Source organism: Corapipo altera, unplaced genomic scaffold (assembly GCF_003945725.1).
Source record: "Corapipo altera isolate COAL_440 unplaced genomic scaffold, ASM394572v1 64, whole genome shotgun sequence".
Taxonomy (NCBI): domain Eukaryota; kingdom Metazoa; phylum Chordata; class Aves; order Passeriformes; family Pipridae; genus Corapipo; species Corapipo altera.
This window is the reverse complement of record NW_020884893.1, coordinates 2,265,377-2,285,010: the sequence shown is the minus strand read 5'-3', so window position 1 is coordinate 2,285,010 and position 19,634 is coordinate 2,265,377. Positions and strand designations below refer to the sequence as shown.

General features: G+C 44.2%; 1 protein-coding gene across 5 annotated transcripts in view; it reads right to left on the bottom strand.

The window, feature by feature from the left end:
• STAU1 (staufen double-stranded RNA binding protein 1) overlaps positions 1-19,490 on the bottom strand; it is a 29,431-nt gene extending 9,941 nt beyond the window's left edge. For 4 of the 5 annotated variants that reach the window (XM_027645954.1, XM_027645956.1, XM_027645958.1 and 1 more), the window contains exons 1-7: positions 19,369-19,490; positions 14,275-14,341; positions 9,445-9,721; positions 8,269-8,393; positions 7,266-7,422; positions 5,559-5,697; positions 4,710-4,875 (exon numbers count right to left, since the gene is read on the bottom strand). In XM_027645954.1, the coding sequence (XP_027501755.1) occupies positions 4,710-4,875; positions 5,559-5,697; positions 7,266-7,422; positions 8,269-8,393; positions 9,445-9,637 (780 nt within the window). In that variant the 5' untranslated portion in view covers positions 9,638-9,721; positions 14,275-14,341; positions 19,369-19,490. The remainder of the gene's footprint in view (positions 1-4,709; positions 4,876-5,558; positions 5,698-7,265; positions 7,423-8,268; positions 8,394-9,444; positions 9,722-14,274; positions 14,342-19,368) is intronic. The other variant, XM_027645955.1, reaches the window with a different exon arrangement.
• Positions 19,491-19,634: the final 144 nt, after the last annotated feature.

Below are 19,634 nucleotides of genomic sequence, written 5' to 3'. Positions count from 1 at the left end.
GTTTAAAAAAAACCAAATTGAAGTGTTAAATGAACTGATTTCCAAATGGAAGTACCTTTATGAAATACAGTTTTCATATACTGATTGGACATTTGCAACAAAAGCACTAAGACAGTATCAGGTAAGAGAAAGGGCAGGAAAAATAAAGATCTGAGAGTGGGACCAATGTGAATGAGGGATGGGTGACCAGCCCCTGGCACAGTCCTGTCTTTTCACGTGCTCCCTTGTAAGTGCTTCACCTACAGCTTTTTTCTCATCTGAAGAACATCCTACCAGGAACTTGCCCTAAATCAAATGGTGTCCATCTCTGGGAGCTCACAGCTGCCCTAGCAGTGCCAGTGAAGCTTTTACCCACGGGCACTTCTACATATCTCCAGGTAAAACTTTGTGATTTCAAAAATATCTTCACTGATGCTGGGATCAACATGAACTAAGAGGCAACAGCAACAGAGAAATTTTAGGACTAAGTGTCCAGCAGTGCTATTGGAAAGATTTTGATAAAGATGAACAGCAACAATTTCACCAATTATATCATGCCACAATACTAGTTTTGCAATCAGGTAATAAAAATGATTTCAACATGTTATTGGAGAAGCAGCAGAAGAGCTGAGCTAGAGAGCTCTCATGGATTAAAACCAGTGTGATGGCAGCAAGCATCCCCTATGGCTGCTACTAATGAGTTGGTTTAAAACATGAAGGATTTTTTTATCCCAGCCCTTAAAACAGCCTCTTCCCATTTCAGACAAAAAACCAAAATAGTAAAATTAATCTAAGGTTTTCACTTGTCCCACTGTCCCAGCAGATTTCACACTGTTCTCATGAGCTGACCTTGTATGTCAGGTTGGAGTTGCAGGAGAGCACACAGAGCACAATGTCCTCCTACAAGAGCAGCCCCTGACAGGTGTGATCCCAGAGCCACAGCAGTCCCAGGTTGTGTGTGGAGGTGTCACAGGGCAGGGGCAGCCCCCAGGGGACAGCAGTCCCTGGAGCATCCCCCCAGCCCCTCACCCTTCCCAGCACCAGGCAGAACTGGCAAAGCCCAGACTGAATACACAAGTCAAAGCCTTGATTTCAAATGCAACTGGTAAGTTCAGCAGGAATAGCAGCAGGAGGAATATCTGAACCCCCTAAGGCCATGTTCACTCCAGCCTGGGGGTTCCAGGACGAGTCTGTCACTGCCCTCACTGACAAACATGGGCACAACCACTTCAATTACAAATATTTTTCCACTTCTTGTAGTTTTAGCTATATTCTAGTTTTTTGAATTCCAACATTTTTCTTTACTAAGATGACCCAGACTTCTCTTTACTGGATTAAATTTTGCCACTTAACACTCTTTCAAGAGAACACAAATAAATAGAACAGAATTATTTGCTCTATTACGCTGTATATTCTTGACATATTCCAAGCCTATGCACAGTGCAAAACACAGGTTCTTTTCTTCAATACCTTTATCTAAAAAGAGTAAATTAATAGTAAAATAACAATTAACAGTCTGTAGCTGTTTTACTGGTTATTCTGCCTCTAGTTCAGTTCTGGATCAGTTTATTCTATAAATCAAAACTAACCATACACACATGCTCTCTTCTTTTCCTTACACATCTCCAGGCAGGTGATGGCTCAGGTTTGCTTTTGAAGTAGTTTGCATGTGTGCATAGACTAAACTCTCCAACGAATCTGCACCTCTAAATCAGGACAAGACCTCAAATACTAGCATTTACCACTCCTAGCTCTCATCACATTGTTCAAACCCACCTCTAACAAGTGAAAACCAGTCACAAAAGGAAACAAAAGCAATATTAAAAAATCTCAAGCAAGTTACACAAATACTATACTCCGTTAGGAAGGATTTGACCCCTTCCAGAACTCCTTCCATGTGCCCTTCCTCAAGACTCCCTGTGAGCCAGTGCTGCACCCCTGGGAAGGTGCTGAGCAGAACTGCCCTGATCAACCACAGCCCCAGCCCGAGTCTGCTCTTCCAAGTTCAGGGGATAAAGAGGAGCTGACATAAGTTGGCAACAAACACAGAAGCAATTCTGGGTTTAGGATTTTGAGGCCAAAGTCAGAATTGCTGTCCCAAATTCATGCTAGGAAGCCCAGCTCTCTGTATTCCTAAGCTTTCAATCAGTATTGTATCAGGTCTGTCTCTTTGGCTCTGCCAAGTCACCCTGTCCTGCACCTTCACCACTGTGTCCCAATCCATGTCAAATATGACATTGGGTTCTTCAGGCAGGGCTTGGTCCAGCTGAGGGCTAATATCACTACACTTTTTTCCTGCCACTTGCTTCTAGATTTGCAGCCCAAGTAGGTGTGGGAAATGGTCATTCTTACCCTTAAAGTCTAATCATTTTATTCAATGATATCTTAGAACCACAGGATCGTTTAGGTTGGAAAAGACCTTTGTGATCATTAAGCCCAACTGTTATTAATCATTGAATATTTTCTAATTTAAAAATACAAGAGTAAAATCACATAAAAACAAACATTTGTGATGAAAAATAATAATAATAAAAAAATGTACAAAATTACCCCCCCTCAAAACACAAGAGTTCAAACTTCAGAATATTCTGTTTACACAAACACACACACACAAACAGAACACACAGAAATAACTACATTTAAAAAGACAATGACTGGCAACATCAAATGACTGGTAGGAAGTATCAGGATTATATCTGCTTGAGAAACCCTAATTTGCCTCCCTTGTACACAGGCATTTTAATAGCATCTCTCATGACTTCACACCCCTGTATCTTCCAGATCCTTTTCTCACTGGATGCAGGAATGAACAGGGCTCACTTAGCACCAAAACCTTCCTTATTCTACCTTCATCTTGTCTAGTACAAAATGCTGATACAGAAACAATTCCCTCAGACATTTCTAAAACTACAATATCTGAAAGCCACAAGTATTAATGAATTTAAGTACCAAACTTTAAATGAAGACCTGATTTATCTGAGTGCTTGTTATAAACCAGCACCCCCTGTTCCAAGGCCTGCTCTCCTCTCCCTAAGCTGCATTTCCTACTGTTCCTTTTGCAGACTAAATCAAACATAAATTGAAAAACAAAATCACAAATGCAGGTTTCTCAGGGTTCAGACACCATTCAGGTCCTGTTTTATTAAGAAAATAATTCTCCCTTCTTGCAATCTCCCTTTACCCCTGGATTCACAGCCCTCACACCAAACAAGACATCCCACAGAACAGGGGATGTGGTCATGGAAAACAACGGCAGAGCTTGTTCTGAAGACCTCACATTACCCACCTTTTAAACACAACTCTATAAATTTTCAGAAAGTCACTTGCACAGAAGCATTTCTAAAACAGGGAACATAAAACAATCCAGTGACATGTGAGCCCATGACTTCCTGCAGAGTTGCTCCCTGGGTCTGGCACAGACCTGGGCTCCCTGAGGGGCAAAACAGCTGATGAGAGCAGGTTGTCTTTTACAGGGTGGGTGCAAAGAGAGAATGTTCTGCACCACTGGCACAGAACAACAATAACTCTGGAATTTAGGGTTCCCTGCACTGAAGGGGCACATCCTCCTCTGCCTTGGCCTCTCCTGCACAAAGCCCAGCTGGCCCCTGCCCACACTCTGCCTATCCCAGTTCAGATTTCAGCACAGAGCTCACCCCCACTCTCTCAGTTCCTGTTCCCAGCACCACTCCCTTCTCCCCAACAGCATCTGTAATCCCTAATGGCCTCCATCATCCAATAAACTGCATTCCCTTACCCAAATCACCTCCCCCAGCACCTCCCAGGCCTCTTCCTGAGCCAGTGCTTTTGCCCAATTACCTGGCAATGCTCTCTCACACACACACTCAGAGTTAACTCCAAGTCCCTTGGCTTCACACCACGTGTCCTCAAGCCTCTTGCTCTGCCATTCCCGGCAGTTTCCAGCTATTTTTATTTTCTCAGTCTGAGACCCCTTATTACCTTCTTGCCCAATTCCTCATTTTCCTTCTTTCTCAGCACACAGCCAGACCCCATGTCCAGCATGTTCTCCCACTCCCCACCTTGCAAGTTACTAGTTCTGTCTTTGGCCAAGGCAGCCAAACACAGGGAGCTGTGCAGGCTCTCAGCCAGCCCAGGAGCTGAGTGACTCCTGTGCCCACAGTGAGACCTGCTGCCTAAAGCCACTTAACAAAAAAGCACAAAAAAAGCAATAACAGGGTATTGGAATGGAAAGTGCTGGGTAGCCATAAATATATGAAGGGATACAAATCGAGTTCCTACATTCAAATCAAAATGTGTGTATGAGTTTACTACTTCCATGAACTTCCTGCTCTTTTAGAACTCCCATGGTTCTTTCCAAAATCATGTAGGAATTTTGCCCAGGAAGTAAAATCCATGACTGATTTTTATGTTGCCCATTTATACACATCTTCAGAAGTTTGTGTATGATCTGTACCTGGTTAGATATTAATTCCTATCTATGCTTCCAGTGCTCATATCTGACAGAGGTCTAGAGCATTGCTGTGAAAAAATATGACAGTAAAAGAATTAACAAAGCTTCATCTGGGAAAACTCTAGTTCCATAGAAATTTATGCTTTAAATCAGTGTTTCTATTGACATAAGAAGGTCCCCCACTACTGCACAGAATTAAATTTCCCAACTGTCCTTTTCCTCTCAATAAAGAAAAAATTCTACAATAATATCTCAGTTTATCTTAGCAAATTATGCTTAAAACACTAAGACTAATTCCCACCTCTGGTTTCTCAGGCAAGGGCTCATTCTGCAGAACTTTCAGTGCTTTAGCAGCTGCATCATGTTTAGCAGCTTGTCTTGTTCTTCCTTTCCCATGAAACTGCTGCCCTCCAATTGAAAGCTCCACTTGGTAAAGTAAGGGCCCGACAGGAAAAGGGTAAAAGTACCTGCAAAGGGAGAGGTAAATAAGCAGAAGGTTTGGCCTAAAAAGTAAACAGACACCTACGTTAGATGTGGGTGAATCTCTTGGATATCAGGAACCATAACTTGGCACTGAAGCATTAGGATTAAAAAGCCCCATCTTGATTTGGAGTCTAAACGAATTTAGGGAGAAACCTTTGAAGCAAATATCAACATTCCTTGTTTTACAATAGGAACACATTTCTGACCAAGTACAACACAAAGACAACATAACTGCACTTTTATAGACTTACCAGGCCAGTCAGTTTTGAATTCTACGTTTCTATGCCCATATAAAATTCTTTAAACTGAAGCTTTAATTTAAATAGTTTCAGAAAGAACATCGAATTGTTTTCTTCACTTTTGCTTTTGCACAGAAAGGGAATGCAAGAAACATTTAGGTATTTGCTTAGTGAAGCTGGCTATGCCTGAGTGCCCTCAAAAACACTTCAACATTTGGCCTGGCTCCCTTGCAATACAACAAACCACTGGAAATAAGACAAATTACGGACATTAGTGGGTGTCCTTCTCCAACCCCCTGGCCTCATAGGCTGGCTCTGCTTCAGCTGAGTGTCCCTCTGAGGGTGACACAGCCAGTCTTAGGAGGCAGCAGCAGAGCCTGGGGAGGTGAGAGCAGAGGTTCCAGGGCAGGAGAACCCCGTGCACGTACCGTGGGGGGTAGGTGCCACCCCGCATGGTGTAGTTGTAGGTGGATCTCATCCCCGTGTACGGATCGATGGGCTTGTACATGGGCTTCTTCCCCAGCTTCATGCACAGTGCATTCAACTCCACTGTGGGGGTTACACTGTCTGAAGGAAAAGGAACAGGAAGGGTTGGCCAGCTGTCCCAAGGAACAGAGACAACCTAAGCTCTCATGCTGTCTCACAGCACGGAAAAATGAGCTTAAGTTTTGCCACATGCAATATCTGAAATGACTGAATTCCAAACAGAACTGCTAATGAACACAAAGAGAATAAGTCTATCTGATGTACACTAAATCAGCAGTTGTGACAAATCCTGTTACAAAAAAGTGCATTTGCTGGGGGCTTGTTTTGGTTTTATTTTGTTGTTTGGTTTTTTTTTATTTTGCTTTAAATTTCTAAAGCTGCTAATTTACTTATGTTCACAGCATATCTAACAATGTGGTCTGCAGAAAAGAAGCTCCTCTTCTACAAAAAGTCCTTTTAAATTACCAGATATGCTACATTCCTTCTGTGTTTCTTGTTTACTGAGAATCAAATATTTCTCTGTACCCAATGACCTAAGAATGTTTTTTATGACTCCTCATTTTGAAATTGCAACTGGCCTTGGCAAAAGGCAGGTAAATTGCTCCTGAGAGCTAAAATATTTCTCTCAGTATCATGGGGATGAAGAACTGACTCTCTGTCCATTCTCACTGGAGAAAGGAGTCAGTAAGTGTCATGCTGTCTGTCTTTCTGGCTCAGAAATCAGTGTGTACTGCTGTACAAGGGGGTTGGTGTAAGGTGATTGCCAAAAGAAAACTAAATTATGGAACAGGTGCACAGACAAAATAAGTTACTGCTAGTTTCAGTATTTTCACTGCTCACTGTACAAAGTCTTTCTAAAGAAGGAATTTAGGTGATGGCAAACACAGCTGAACACACTGATGCTGTCCCAGGCTCTGGACTGCAGGGACTGAGTTACACTCATGTGTAGCTGAGATGTGAAGACAGTACATACAGAATTTGACATCTTAAACAGGTCTTAGGAGCAACCTTAATAACATAAGAAGTTCACTAAACATAAAAACCTACAACTTAAATGCTTTCATCTGAATCAATATACATTTATCTTTAAAGAAGTACAAATTAAGCAAATGCCAATGTTCTGATCTAATCTCCCACATTATATTTTGGGGTTTTTTGAAATTAAACATTTCCAAAGACATCTTTATTGTCCAGCTTTTGAATTATTCTCCAGAATTATGTAACACATTCATCTGCCCACACAAAAGATTATTCCTTGCTATGACCAAAATTCCTCATATGAGGATTTTTTTTCTTCTTTTTTTAATTAGTGTGGTTTTTTTAGGATTAGGATAAACATCTTTTCCAGGATTTCCCTAAGTGTTACGATACAAAACAGTAAGTCAAGCAGCAGGTTCTTCAAGCCTGAATGACTTGATGGAAAAAACTACACATTTAACTTGCTTCTGTGATGATATTTACCATGTCACCTACGACAATCACAGACTAAATCAAGATGAAGTTCTCACAAGACCTGGCAACTGCCATTGTTAAATAGGCAGAATCACAGTTTTTATTCATCCTGATGCAACTTCAATACATACCAAAAGCAGAAAGGTGTATTCTCCCTACGTACACTTTTTTTTAAAGCAGTTTGTTGTGGCATATACCTGGATTCTTGCCTTCACTACGGGAGGGACGAGCCGTAGGCTTGGGGAATTTTGTCCCTTCCAAAGCTTTGGCAGCTGCTGCGTGTTGCGCTTTTTTAATACTAGTTCCTTCAGCTTCCCAGTGCTGGTCCCCAAGAGTCAGCTGCACTGTAAACACCTCAAAACCAGAGACAGGAACTTTGTTAGGAGCTGCTTCAGAATTCACACAATTTATGAGACCCTCTCACCCAAAACAATGAGTCTTTCAGTGGATGCACAAGTTGAGAATACGGTAATTCAAGCTCTCCTTAACTCCCATGTCATCTCCAGATTTCCAACACGTTGGGCACCAACAGGATTTCCCTGATGACTGAACTAAGAATTTCACACCAACTGTAGCTGGCAACTCTCCTGCATGAGATCAGACAGGCTAGAAACCCCAAGCACCACATGTGGAGAGGTGACAGCCCCGGGAGAGCTGCTGTGCCCACACCACTGAACAGCAGCCTGGAAGCTACCATTCTGAGTGCCACGTAACTCCACTCCTGCTTTAATACTCTGAAGACAGTTAAGTTCACATTGCAGCATAAAAGCTTCTACATGCTCACAGGTGAACACAAGTCTATTTGATTACAAGCAAAGTATGTGGGATTAGGAAGGATATACATCGCCCGAAATTTTGACAAATTAATCAGACAAACGGCAAGCCAAGGTCTCCCTGGTAATTTACTTAATTAATTCCAATCAGGATGAAAACACAATCGAACAGATGTTCTGACTGGTATTTTTTGTACATGCCAGCTTGCCTCCTTCACACCTTGGAGCTCAAGGGACACTTTGGGAAACCAGCTGTTCAGTCCCCCAGTAACAGCTGCACACTGCCCTACTGTCGGTACTCCGGGGGCTTCCCGTTCCTCTCCATGACTCTGGATTACCTTGCACCAAGAGCACACACTCGGCCTTTCCACTCCTGGAAGTGAAAGAGTATGAGTGGCAGCAACAGGAAACCCATGTGAAGATTTACCTTGGAGTGAGCTGGACCTTGCTCACTCAAAAGCTTATACTCGGGCTGAATCTTGTTGAAACGGGCTAACTCATTCACAAGACACATGGGGGTTTTCTCTTTGGGGTTTGCCATGTTTGAAGGAGCTGAAAGATTACATAAAATCAGAGAAATGAACAGGTAACTGTGAACTCTACTATCTATTTCAATTAAAAAAAAAGAAATCTCAGTGGCTTAGCATTCAGTTGCCTCCAGTACACCACTTCCCAGCAAGGATCTGCTGGAATAGCCAGTTCTGATCACTGGCCAAGCTGGTAACAAGCTCCTGACCTTCAGGATTTCCAAGCAGTGCTGGTGCCCAAAAGGAGCATCATTAAATTCAACGTTCTAATGCAAGCCAGAAGTAAGGAGTTAGAATTCCCACATTCAGATGGTATCTTATGTGGTACATTTCAAGGAGCAAATCTTCTGAGTATCTATCAGGGTCATTTGCCTTGAATAATTTCAAAAAATCAGTTAATTTCTTTTTCCTAATCCTATTTTGCCCTACTAGCTATTTTTTATTTATTACCTTTTATTCACTCTACTGTATTTTATCAGCATAATATATTTATCATTAAACTGGCCATAAAAGAACTAGAGATAATAGAACTAAACAAATTATTTCAAACAACACTTTTTTATATTTAAAACAAGCTATTGGTAGAAAAGATGGATAGCAATATTTCAAAAATTAAATGCCACACAATTTAAAATATTCTTTACTATTCCAAACTTATCAATTAATTATTAGAACCTTGTGGAAAAGTATGCTTCTACCTGTCTCAAACAGATTTCATTCTATAGGGAGAGAGAATAACAAGCTACTGCAGTTGGATAAATATTATTTTTAAAGTATGTGTAGGTGCAAGACATCAGAAGTATATTATGCCTATATACTATATATATAGAATATATATATATATGCCTATATACTCTCTCTATATATATTATATAGGCATATATATGTGTATATATATATATATACACATATACATATATATACACATATACACCTATATATATACATATACATATATATATACATATACATATATATATACATATACATATATATACACATATACATATATATATGCCTACATAGAAAGACTATAAACACTAAGAATATATACAGTTATTGACACTCATTCTTACCTGCAGCTGCATTGGTGGATGTAACTGAAGCAGAGGGCAAAGCAGAGTTTTGGATAGGTCTGCCTGCATTTTCAGAGGGCAAAGAACTGGTAGTAGAAGGAATACTCAAAGGCTGTGAAAGAGCTGGGGTTTTATTCAATATTTGGCTCCCTGCAAGGGCAGCAGAAGGATTCTGAATCTGAACTTGAGACATGTTCACTTCCAACCAGAGCAGATTACTGTAGGCAAACAGCTTTGAACGCAGACAAACTCCGTGTGGGGAAGACAAATTGCTGACCTAAAACATAAAGATGAAAAAAAGATGATGCCAAATATTTAGCATTCTCTAACAATCTACTGAAATTATTCCTCCATCAGCAAAAGGAGAAGTGTTCCACCATCCACTGTTTCCATTTTGTCTGCAGTAGGTCACTCACACATCCAGTTTTAACAGCAGTTCCATCTATACGCCCTGTCGTGTAAGCTTAACACCTCTTGCATTTATAAAAGAGTAGTATAGAAGCTTTATTTATGCTTGTTCATTACTGTCCATCTCTTTTCCTCACCACTGAATCCACTTACAAAGCAAATCCAGTTACCTACACACATAGCCACAGCTTATACACTGAAAAAAGTGTATAAGTTTCCATGGACAAATGACATTTCATGCATTCTTCCATTTGAAGCTGAACTTTTCCACTTGGAGGGCAAGCAATAAATGTAGTCTTTACAAAACAGCTATTTTAGAGCATGCATCCTTTAACTATAATCACAGAGTTTTCCCCTGGATACCAAGAATGCTGAGCCACTTCTGAGGGGAGAGAGCTGGTGTGCAGCAGGAAACGCCGCAGTGGCTCTGGCTGGGAAAAGTAAAGGTGCAAGAGATCATAAACTGTGTCAGCTACATGTATTCTGAAGGTTACTTCTATTTAAGTCAGGACATGCCTCAGTCACAGTTCAAGCATCAATTTAGAGTCACTTGGCCTTGCAGCACTATAAACAAGTGTTGGAAGTGCTCAGGGGCATCTATGGCCATGTAGGAAAACCCCCCTCGGAGCACCAGGGGCACCCCAGTCCGTGTGCAGGGCTGTGACAGACCCTTCCTCCACTGACAAATTAGTATTAGATTTCTCTTACACATGGATGCAACATTATCTTCATGCTCAGCCAGTGGAACCTAAATAGACACGAACAGGTCAGCTGCCCATATCCACTTACGAGCCACGTATCAATTTATTTGTTAAAAATACATTTTACAGCCAAGTAAATCCATTTTACACACAAAGGCACTGGCACATGCACACATACTGGTCACCTACAGATTTGATTAGGGCAGCAAGCAGAGGTTCATTCTTTCATAATTGATAGGTGAAAAGGAGAAATCACTGCTCCAGCTACCACCAGGGAGCTATTAGTGGCAACACAACTCCACTAGTGCTCTGTGAGCTTCAAATTCTGAACCTGTGAATGGACTTCCAAATGTGAGAGGAGCAGCAATGAGTCAGAGGGAAGTTTTTAGCTAGTTACTGACGAAAAAAGCCTATGAGGGGACCCCAGATTAATACATTCATGGGTGGAAAGATTTAATTATTTATTAAATAAGAGGTAAGAAGCTACTGGGAAACAACAGATACACCAACAAATCTACCATCTGGAATATTTTTATTTTGGAAAAAAATATCATAAACATGTCAGACTTATCATATTACCACCTGGATAACTTTGTTTTTACTAGAGAGCAAAAATAGTTCAGATCTCATTAGTCCAGAAAACACATATGTAGATTATAGTCAAAACAAATCCTATATTGGACTACTAAATTTGCAGCAGTTACACACTGGGTGCATTATAACTATGAGTGTGCCTAAAGGACACTCATAGTTATAATGCAGGACACTAGGGAGTCTGCCTAAAGGAAAACTAAGAAATCCTAAGACAAAGAGGAAGAGTATTTAGAATAAGACTCCAGGGTAATAACTTTATAATCATTAAGTTTCATTCCCACAAGCATCACTAGAAACACTGAAAATTTTCAAACATAACACAACAATAATAATTGCCTGGGAAAGACTATAACAAAGTCTGGCAGTGCAATAAAAAAAAGTGAATTCTCCTTTCCTGCTGAAGTGCAACGTCCTCCCAAGTAACTGAACTTACAGTTTCTAACCCACCCGTTTTGAGAAGACACCACCAAAAGTTGTTATTTTGAAGTCAGGAACATCAGGATGTTTCAGATCATGCTGGAAAGGAAGTCTGGCATTCCTTTCAGAAAACTGTCTCCAAGCAGTTTGCTTTTACAGCAAGGCACTACCCTTCCCATACCTGCCATCGCCTGGTTTTAGGGAGGCAGGTTTCAGAACACTTAGGTGAGAGTGGTTTCCAGTCAGACGATGCAGAGAGGAGCACTGTGCAATCCCCAGGAATTTTCTTTCCCAAGGAGAGAAGTCCCCAACAAGGACAGTACAGTTTGCTTTCTCTATTTAGGGCCGAGTCCCTGAGAAGCTCAGACACAGGTCAGACACTGCCCAGCTCCCAGCAGGACTCACAGCCCACGGTGCTCGGCCTGGGACAGCTCCTCTGCAAACACCTCCAGGACACAATTCAGCCCTTATCCACCAAAACCTGTGGGGACTTGAGCTCACATCCTACTGCCTCAGACAATAAGGGTTTGGAATCTGCTCCAGTTAGGAACAGACTTGAGCTGTGCACATCTGCCCACCAGACCAGAGAACTGCAGTGTCCGTAGCCCAAACCTGCTCAGGGCAGAGCCCACGTGCCCAGCCCGGCAAAGTGGCCGCTGGGTCACACCCACACAGGCTGCAGGGGCCTGGAGAAGGGCTGGAAGTACCTCTCACTGGGAACCACCATGAGCCCTCCCACAGACTCCAAACCAAATGGAAAAATCCATTCAGCCCTCACAGATCCTCTGGGATCCAAAAGGCACCCAGGCTCTCCAGGAACCAAGCGCTGAGAGCGAAGCTCAGCTCGGTTGGGCACCTGCCCGATGTCCCAGTGCCACCCACTGTGCAGAACACACACCCCCAGCACAGGCACAGCCAGGCTTTGAGGAGCAAAACCACCCCAGCAACACCTGGCTCTGCAGCCAGGAGCTTAGGGAGAAAGAACAGAGGTTCAACAGGATCCTGTGAGTGCTCCTTCCCAGGACTGCAAACGGCGGAGGCAGGAAAAGCTGCACCGCCTAACAAACACAAAAGTTAAGGAATCAGTCAGCTCCACCCTTACTGGGAACAAACACCTGGAAGCTGTGGCAGACTCTGCTGCTAGGGGTTATCCCCAGCACATCCAGTACCTGGCCACACCAGGCTTTCACCACAGCTGAACAGAAACTTGTGATCAGGGAGGGAACGGAATTGTAATGAAAACAGAACTCTTCCAATAAATGTATCATTTTTAACCTAAGAAAATGTAAGGCTTGTTTCTACACAAATTGCTACCTCATCATCATGTTTCTTACTCCTTCACCAACCTCACGTTTCTACACTGAGATCAAAAGTTGCCTCTGCACCCTGTAAGTTATCAGCAATTCAGAACTATTTCAGAGTTGAGTACACTGAATTCAGGTAGAACCAAGGCAAAGTAGGCATTAAAACCATCTTGTGAAACACTGATATTCCACTCTACAAATTTCTGACAATTTCAGACACTAGGAAGTAGCTTACAAGGTTATACCTTCCAAGATTATATATACAAATATATATTATGCTTTCTTTTTAAAAACACTTAGCTCACATTTTGGCAAGTAACCTCAAAGAACAGTCTGACAAAACAAACTGGAGTGTAGTTTGTATTTTTCAGCTACCTGTGAAGTTGATGCTGTAGTTGATTTGTGGGAAGTATTTCACTCAGTAAAAGAACTCACTCTCCAAAACTGCAGATTTAATTCCAGGTTATCTGGGGATTCTGAAAGGGTTTACAGTGCTTTTACACAGGAATATGCCCTTTACTCTATAGCAGGCTTATAAAAATCATAACTATCCAAGAAAAAAGCACCATACCTAGAAAGTTGAAGCTAACAACTCATAAAGACTGTTTCAGTGGTCAAAAGAACAAAGATGCCAGAATTCCAGGAGATTTTTCCCTGTAATCAGGGGTGAGCTGCTCCAAACTTCTGAAGACAAATCCTGGTCTAAGTAACTGATCCCTACACAACACTTGAGGCATTGCTAGAACTCAAACCCACTCAACCATCCAAAGAGAGGGGAAAAGAACTAATGTTTCATTCACACCATCTGAGGCAGCAGCTAATCACCCAACTTGCTCCCTTCCCAGCCTCGCACCATTACATTTCCCTAACTCATCCAAGAGTATTTCAAGTGTTCCCGAAACAGTGTTGCACCAGAAGGTTCTCCTGCTGCTGTGGCGGCTGCCATCAAACCACTCAGTGACCTATGGCCACTGCTCTACCTAGATGGATTTCCAGATGACAGAGGACTGCTCTCCCCACTTGTTTTTAGATTTTTATTTTCTTTTGGTGCATCAACGCCTGGAACGTTCCCAGAAATTCTGAATACATTAAAATGCAGAGTTCAGACATCACTAAGGTAACCAAAGAAATGCACAAAGATGTGAGTGTAGCCTCAGTCCACACAGCCAAAAAGAAATAAAAATCTTCCTGTATAAAAGCAAGAAGACAGCATTTTCAGATAAAAGTTTTCTTAGGGCTTTTTTTGTGTTAGAATTCTCACAGGAATTGCAGATGGAAGCCAGAGGACCAAACAAAAAAACAAACACTTCCTGCGGATAATCATGTTTTGCCACAACTTGTGGTTTCTTCAGTGTGATGTAAACAAAAGGTAAGAAACTTTAATGTTTTAAGTAAGTTTCCAGTACCTTTAGGAGATCCAGAGAGTGAAGATTTGGACTTAGTTCTGAATAGGATATTTATGATGGAGAATGCCTAAAAGAAAAAACACAGAGTTAGAATTTTGCTTCCTAAAGCCAAAAAAAGCTCCTGTAGCAAATCTCTCACCCTCATCCATTTGATGATGAGAACTCGCAGGACCCTTCCCACTGACAGGCTGCTCAAGGGAGATGCTTTTCCAAACAGTTTCCAACCTGATCCAAGAATCTTCATTGCTCTTTCCCCAACCCCAAGTGATGTTTCTCACCCAAACAGTGGAATCTCACAATAGTGCTCTTGCAGAATTATAAGAGTCACTTGCCAATTTTCTTTCTGCAGTGAGGCTTCCAGTTCTATGGAAGTCAACCTTCTTCCTCACAGCCTTAGAGATCAGCTCCCAAAATTAGACCCAGACCTTAATTCACAAAGCCAAACCAAAAGCAAGCCACTAACCCAAGAAACTCTGGCAGCTATTAACTGCAAAAATCTGATACAAATTCTACCTTTTGGCTACATTTCCCATCTAATGATTTCACTCATAAATAGGCATATAAAAAAATCAACCTAGCTAAACCATTTCAGAATAAAATTATCTCAGTACTGCATATGAAACCTGTCACTGCATGGACTGCTCTAAATGGAAATCAAAACCTATTTTATTCTGCTTACAAATATAGCACAAAGTGTTTAATCCTTCTTTTCCATGCCTAAGCCAAGTGCTTGCGGATGCCAGCAGCATCACTACAGCCACAAAATGGGGGAGATCTCACTCCTCAGTGAGGTGAAAGGAGGACAGAGCTCTTGAATTTACTTCAGACAGGCATTTCCAACTCCTCCAGCGACTCCCAGAACTCTGCCCAGTTCCCCTGGAGGAGCCCTGTGGAACCTGAGGATGCAGAGCCTGAAGCAGCAGGCACCACAGTGGCTGTTTGTAACTGGAGAGTGAGGAAGGAAGACAAGAGGATCACAGTCCTATTGGTTCAACTTCTCCTCTAGAAGGTTTTCTGGAGGTTAACTAAGCGTCTGGAAAGCAAGGAAATGGATTATACTCACAGGCAGGATCAAGACCAAGTTGCACAAAGCCAATGGAATTTTCTCCACCAGCCATCCCTGCTGGCCCTGCCAGGCTCCAGAAGGAGCAAGCAACAGAGCAAGCAACAGGTACTGGGCAGGCACTGCCTGCTGATACCCACAGCCCAGACACCACCATGGGCACACCACAGTGGAGAAGAGCTACAGCCAACAGCACTTCCCAACACAAGGTGATGCTCCCAGGCTGCTCTGGGGAAAGCCATCACCATCCCGAGGTGCAGCAGTGGAGACCCAGCCTGAGCAAGGTCTGTACCAGTCCTGCTCCATATGCAGGCACTGAGCCCTCAGCTGGAGCTCTGCACCCACGTGGGGACCCCCTCAGCAAAACCAGAGTAGGAAACGCCCAAAACTCAGCTTCAGAGAAGTATAACCTGTAAGGGTCTAAGTACTAAAGGATCTGAACTTGTATATGCTGAAGAGGAGAGGGCTGGCAGGGGACTGACAACGAGCAGTTCACGTGCTTACAAGGTTTTTGGAGTGGAAAAGAATAATCTGTTCTTCACGGTTAAAGTGACAGAACCAGGGGTAAGAGGCTTAAAAGTGCATCAAGAAAACACCTTCTGATAGTAATGGTGGCAATGAATTGCCCTGCATTGGGTGATAGAGGGGATCCACTGGTGGCAAGCTTCAGGGCATTGACAGACATCCACGGAGGATGAGGCTGGCAGACCCAACACCACAGAGGGATGGAGGGATCACTTCACTCCCTGAGTCCCTCCCAGCCTGGATTCCCAGGACTGAACCCACTTGTGTGCACCTGGCACGTTTCTGTCTCCTACTGGAGGGACACAACGGCCTTGTTGTTGTAAGACAACAGGTTTGGCAGCACAGGATCTCACGTGGGTCCTGCCACAGACTGGCTCTGAGCTCTGAGAAACCACTTGAAAATACAAGAGACTAAATCCTCAAAGGTTTTATTCACTGTCAGGACCAGCACACAGAAAGGTGTCCTGTTCTTCAGGAGGCACAGACTCAGAAGGCTGCAGGTTCCAACACTCCCACTGTGCCTCTGTCAGGAACCAGGTGTGCCCACCATTCCCACCCCGTGTGCACACACTCACTCCTGCCCCACCAGTGCCAGCCAGAGAGGGCTTGGATGGAACCAGGGCAGAGCAGGCTGAGAAACAGAACAAATGCCAGATACAACCATCAAATTCAAATTACAAGGGCTTCCTGACGTCACCAACCAAAAATCACGTCACAGACAACATCCAAGAAGCAGGTTTAGCTATAGGAAATGAGATGTTGAATGAAGCACTAATTCCTCTCTGAAGAGCAAATGCTCCACGACACTGCACCTGAGCAGTCACTGGTCCTTGGCAGCCAGAGCAAGGCACCTTCCTTGTTCCTCACCACCAGCAAACTGGTCTCAAGCAGGAAAGTTCATTTATCCCCATTTCAACCAGAACACGAACCCCAAGCCTACCCCTGCCAAAGGATGTGGGTGCCCTGAGGGGGCTGGCAGGACTCAAGGGGCTGAAGGGGGTGTGGAACACACAGCACTGACCCTCTGGCCCCCCATCACTGGTGGCTCCCAATGCAGCACTCTCCAGCCAGGCAGGACAGCCCGGAGCTGGGGACAGTGACAGCCCAGCTCCCACCACAACTCAGGGGCACCCCACACACAGACCCACGAGGGAACAGCATCTTCTCCCCTGTTTGCAGGCTGGGAACGCATCAGTGTTCACTCCCAGACAAAACAGTGGTGAGAACGATTCCCTCTCTCCTCCCATTTTCTAAAGGAGTTTTAAATACTCCAGTGTGGTGGCTGAGTCTCTTTTGTCCCACACTCGACTATTTTGAGGCACGAAGAACAAATTTCCACAAATTCTAGGTTTGTTCAGATGCTTTGTTACCTGAAACACCTTTGAAAACCCCCCATCAGGGGTAGCTTTGCAAGATACAGCATAAAATTCTCAAGCTGCTGAAACAGTGTTTAAGAGCATCTATTTACAACTGGAAAGTCTAAATACTCACTACAAATCAATTAAAAAAAGAATAACTTTTACAGACTTAAGGCTATTTACACAAAATGTAAAACACTGGTTGACCAATGTTTCCTTCTTAGATAAATCTTTTTGTACTATATTTGAGCAAGACAAAAGTCCATCTCAAAGGCAACACTGACTGTAGAAAAAGATGCTGCTCTTTTTGGTGAGGGCACAAACACTAAATGTTATGCAAAGTAGTTTGGGAGCTGAGACATGGATTATTAATAGGAAAACAAAAGCCCAAAATTTGAAAGTAAAAGCTAAAGGAAAAGAGGAAACTAGCACATAAAACAGACAGTTCCAAACATCATGCAAAACCATAAACCAGGAAGTGATATCATGAATGAACAGTAAACTGATACTTTAGCTCAGTTAATGCTGTGACAAAACATGGAATGGTCTGTGTTGGTTTTTTCCCTGCAGCAGAACAGGTCACAAACCCCACTGACACTGCTGAGAGCCAACATGAGATCTCCTGTCCCAGGGCATCTTCAACACCTCAACGAAACCACTGACCCTGGCAGGGATCCTGGACAAAGCAATCAGAAAAAGGGCTTTGTGAAAGCTCCTATGTCTGCAGAATAAAGCTGCTGTTCCTCAGGAAGATCTGAAAGGCACACAGCAGTTTCCAGTTTTGCTCTGACTTTGTAAAGTCACATAATCCCAAGTTTACTTCAACTTATGTTGTGTTTTGCCACAAAACACCTCATATTCTGACTGACTTGTACTGATAGTGTAAACATGATTCATGAGAAAAACTCTGAACAAAGAAACAGCAGCTGCTTAAAACAACAATATAAAAAAAGAATTGTTTCTTGTATACATCCTTTAAGAAGAGTTTGGAAATAAGATTCTGATCCAACATCAGAAAATAGAAAATATAGTAAAAAACTCGGCCCATTGGGTCTTTAAATTCTCATTGAGACGTAACAGATTTCCAGTGAATATCTCTGTAAAAGTTTGAACAAATTTGTTGCACATGTGAGATAATCATCAGACAAACAGAGATCATTCTGCTACATCACAGCTGTAGCTGCATCATTAGAAAAGTTCTTAATGGCCCCTAATATTAAAAGCCCCACATTTCTATCAGCTTCAGTGAGGGAATGATGCAGTACTTGCATTTTCTAGTTAGAGGATACAAGATTTTATAAATATACTCTTCCAAAAGCAGACAACAGGCTTCATTTAGATATTTTATTTCACTGCTATATATATATATACACCTAGGCTTCATTGACATTCCAAGGGATGTTCCTCCCAGGTTTGCCTTAAACCTGCCAGAAAAGCAATGACAAAAGTACCCAACAGATGAATACACCACAAAAATGGATCTGACAGTACCAAGCACAGCATGCCCTGGGATGGACAACCCAAACCCGGCAAACCTCGAGCACAGACAGAGCCAGTGGAAAGGTTTAAAAGGGACTTGTTGCTTCACGCCTCCTGAAAAACTCGTGCAGCGCCCAGGAAACGGGGAGCAGCGATCCCGGGGCAGCGGGGGCTGCGAGACCCGGTGGGCACGGGGTTGAGGGGGGTGGGAAAGCCGGTGCTGGCAGAGCTCAGGGGGAGGCTGCCCCTGGGGAATCCCTGCTCCGCCGCCGCCCCTCCTGCCCCAGCAGCCCCGCACGGCCGGGTCGGACCCTGCGGGTTGGGCTCCGGCACCCGCGGATGCGATGGCCGAGCCCCTCCCCGGGGGCCCCGACCCGGCGCCGCCGCCGCCGCCGCCGCCGGGCGGGCAAAGCATTTCGGGCAGAGAGAAGGCAGCGAGCCCTCCCCGCTCCGGGCCCCGAGCCGGCGCTGTCACCGCCCGCGGCGCGCCGCGGGCCCATCGCGGTGCGGCCGCGGGCACGGCCCGGGAGCGGCGGCAGGGCGAGCCCCCGCGCTGTGTGCTGGAGCGGTGGTGGTGGTGGTGGGGGGGCGGGGGGTGGGGTGGTGGGAAATGGAGCCCCGCGGCCGCCCCCTTTTCCCCCACAGCCCCCGGCGCGGCGCTCCCCTCACCTGCGCTGGGCGCGGCCTGGGCCGGGGCGGGGGCGCTCAGTCCATGGGCCGGGCGGGACCGGCGGCACAGGGCAAACACCAAAGAGAACGGCGGGGCGGCCGGAACTGACGGCACCGCGCGAGCCCCCGCGGGCCCCGCCCCCTCCGCCGCGCCCCGCCCAATGGCCGCGCGGCACCGCCCACACCGCGCGCTCGGCGCCGACTACGACTCCCGGCGTGCCCCGCGCCAGCGGTGCCGGTGGCGGGGAGGCGGACTACAGCTCCCG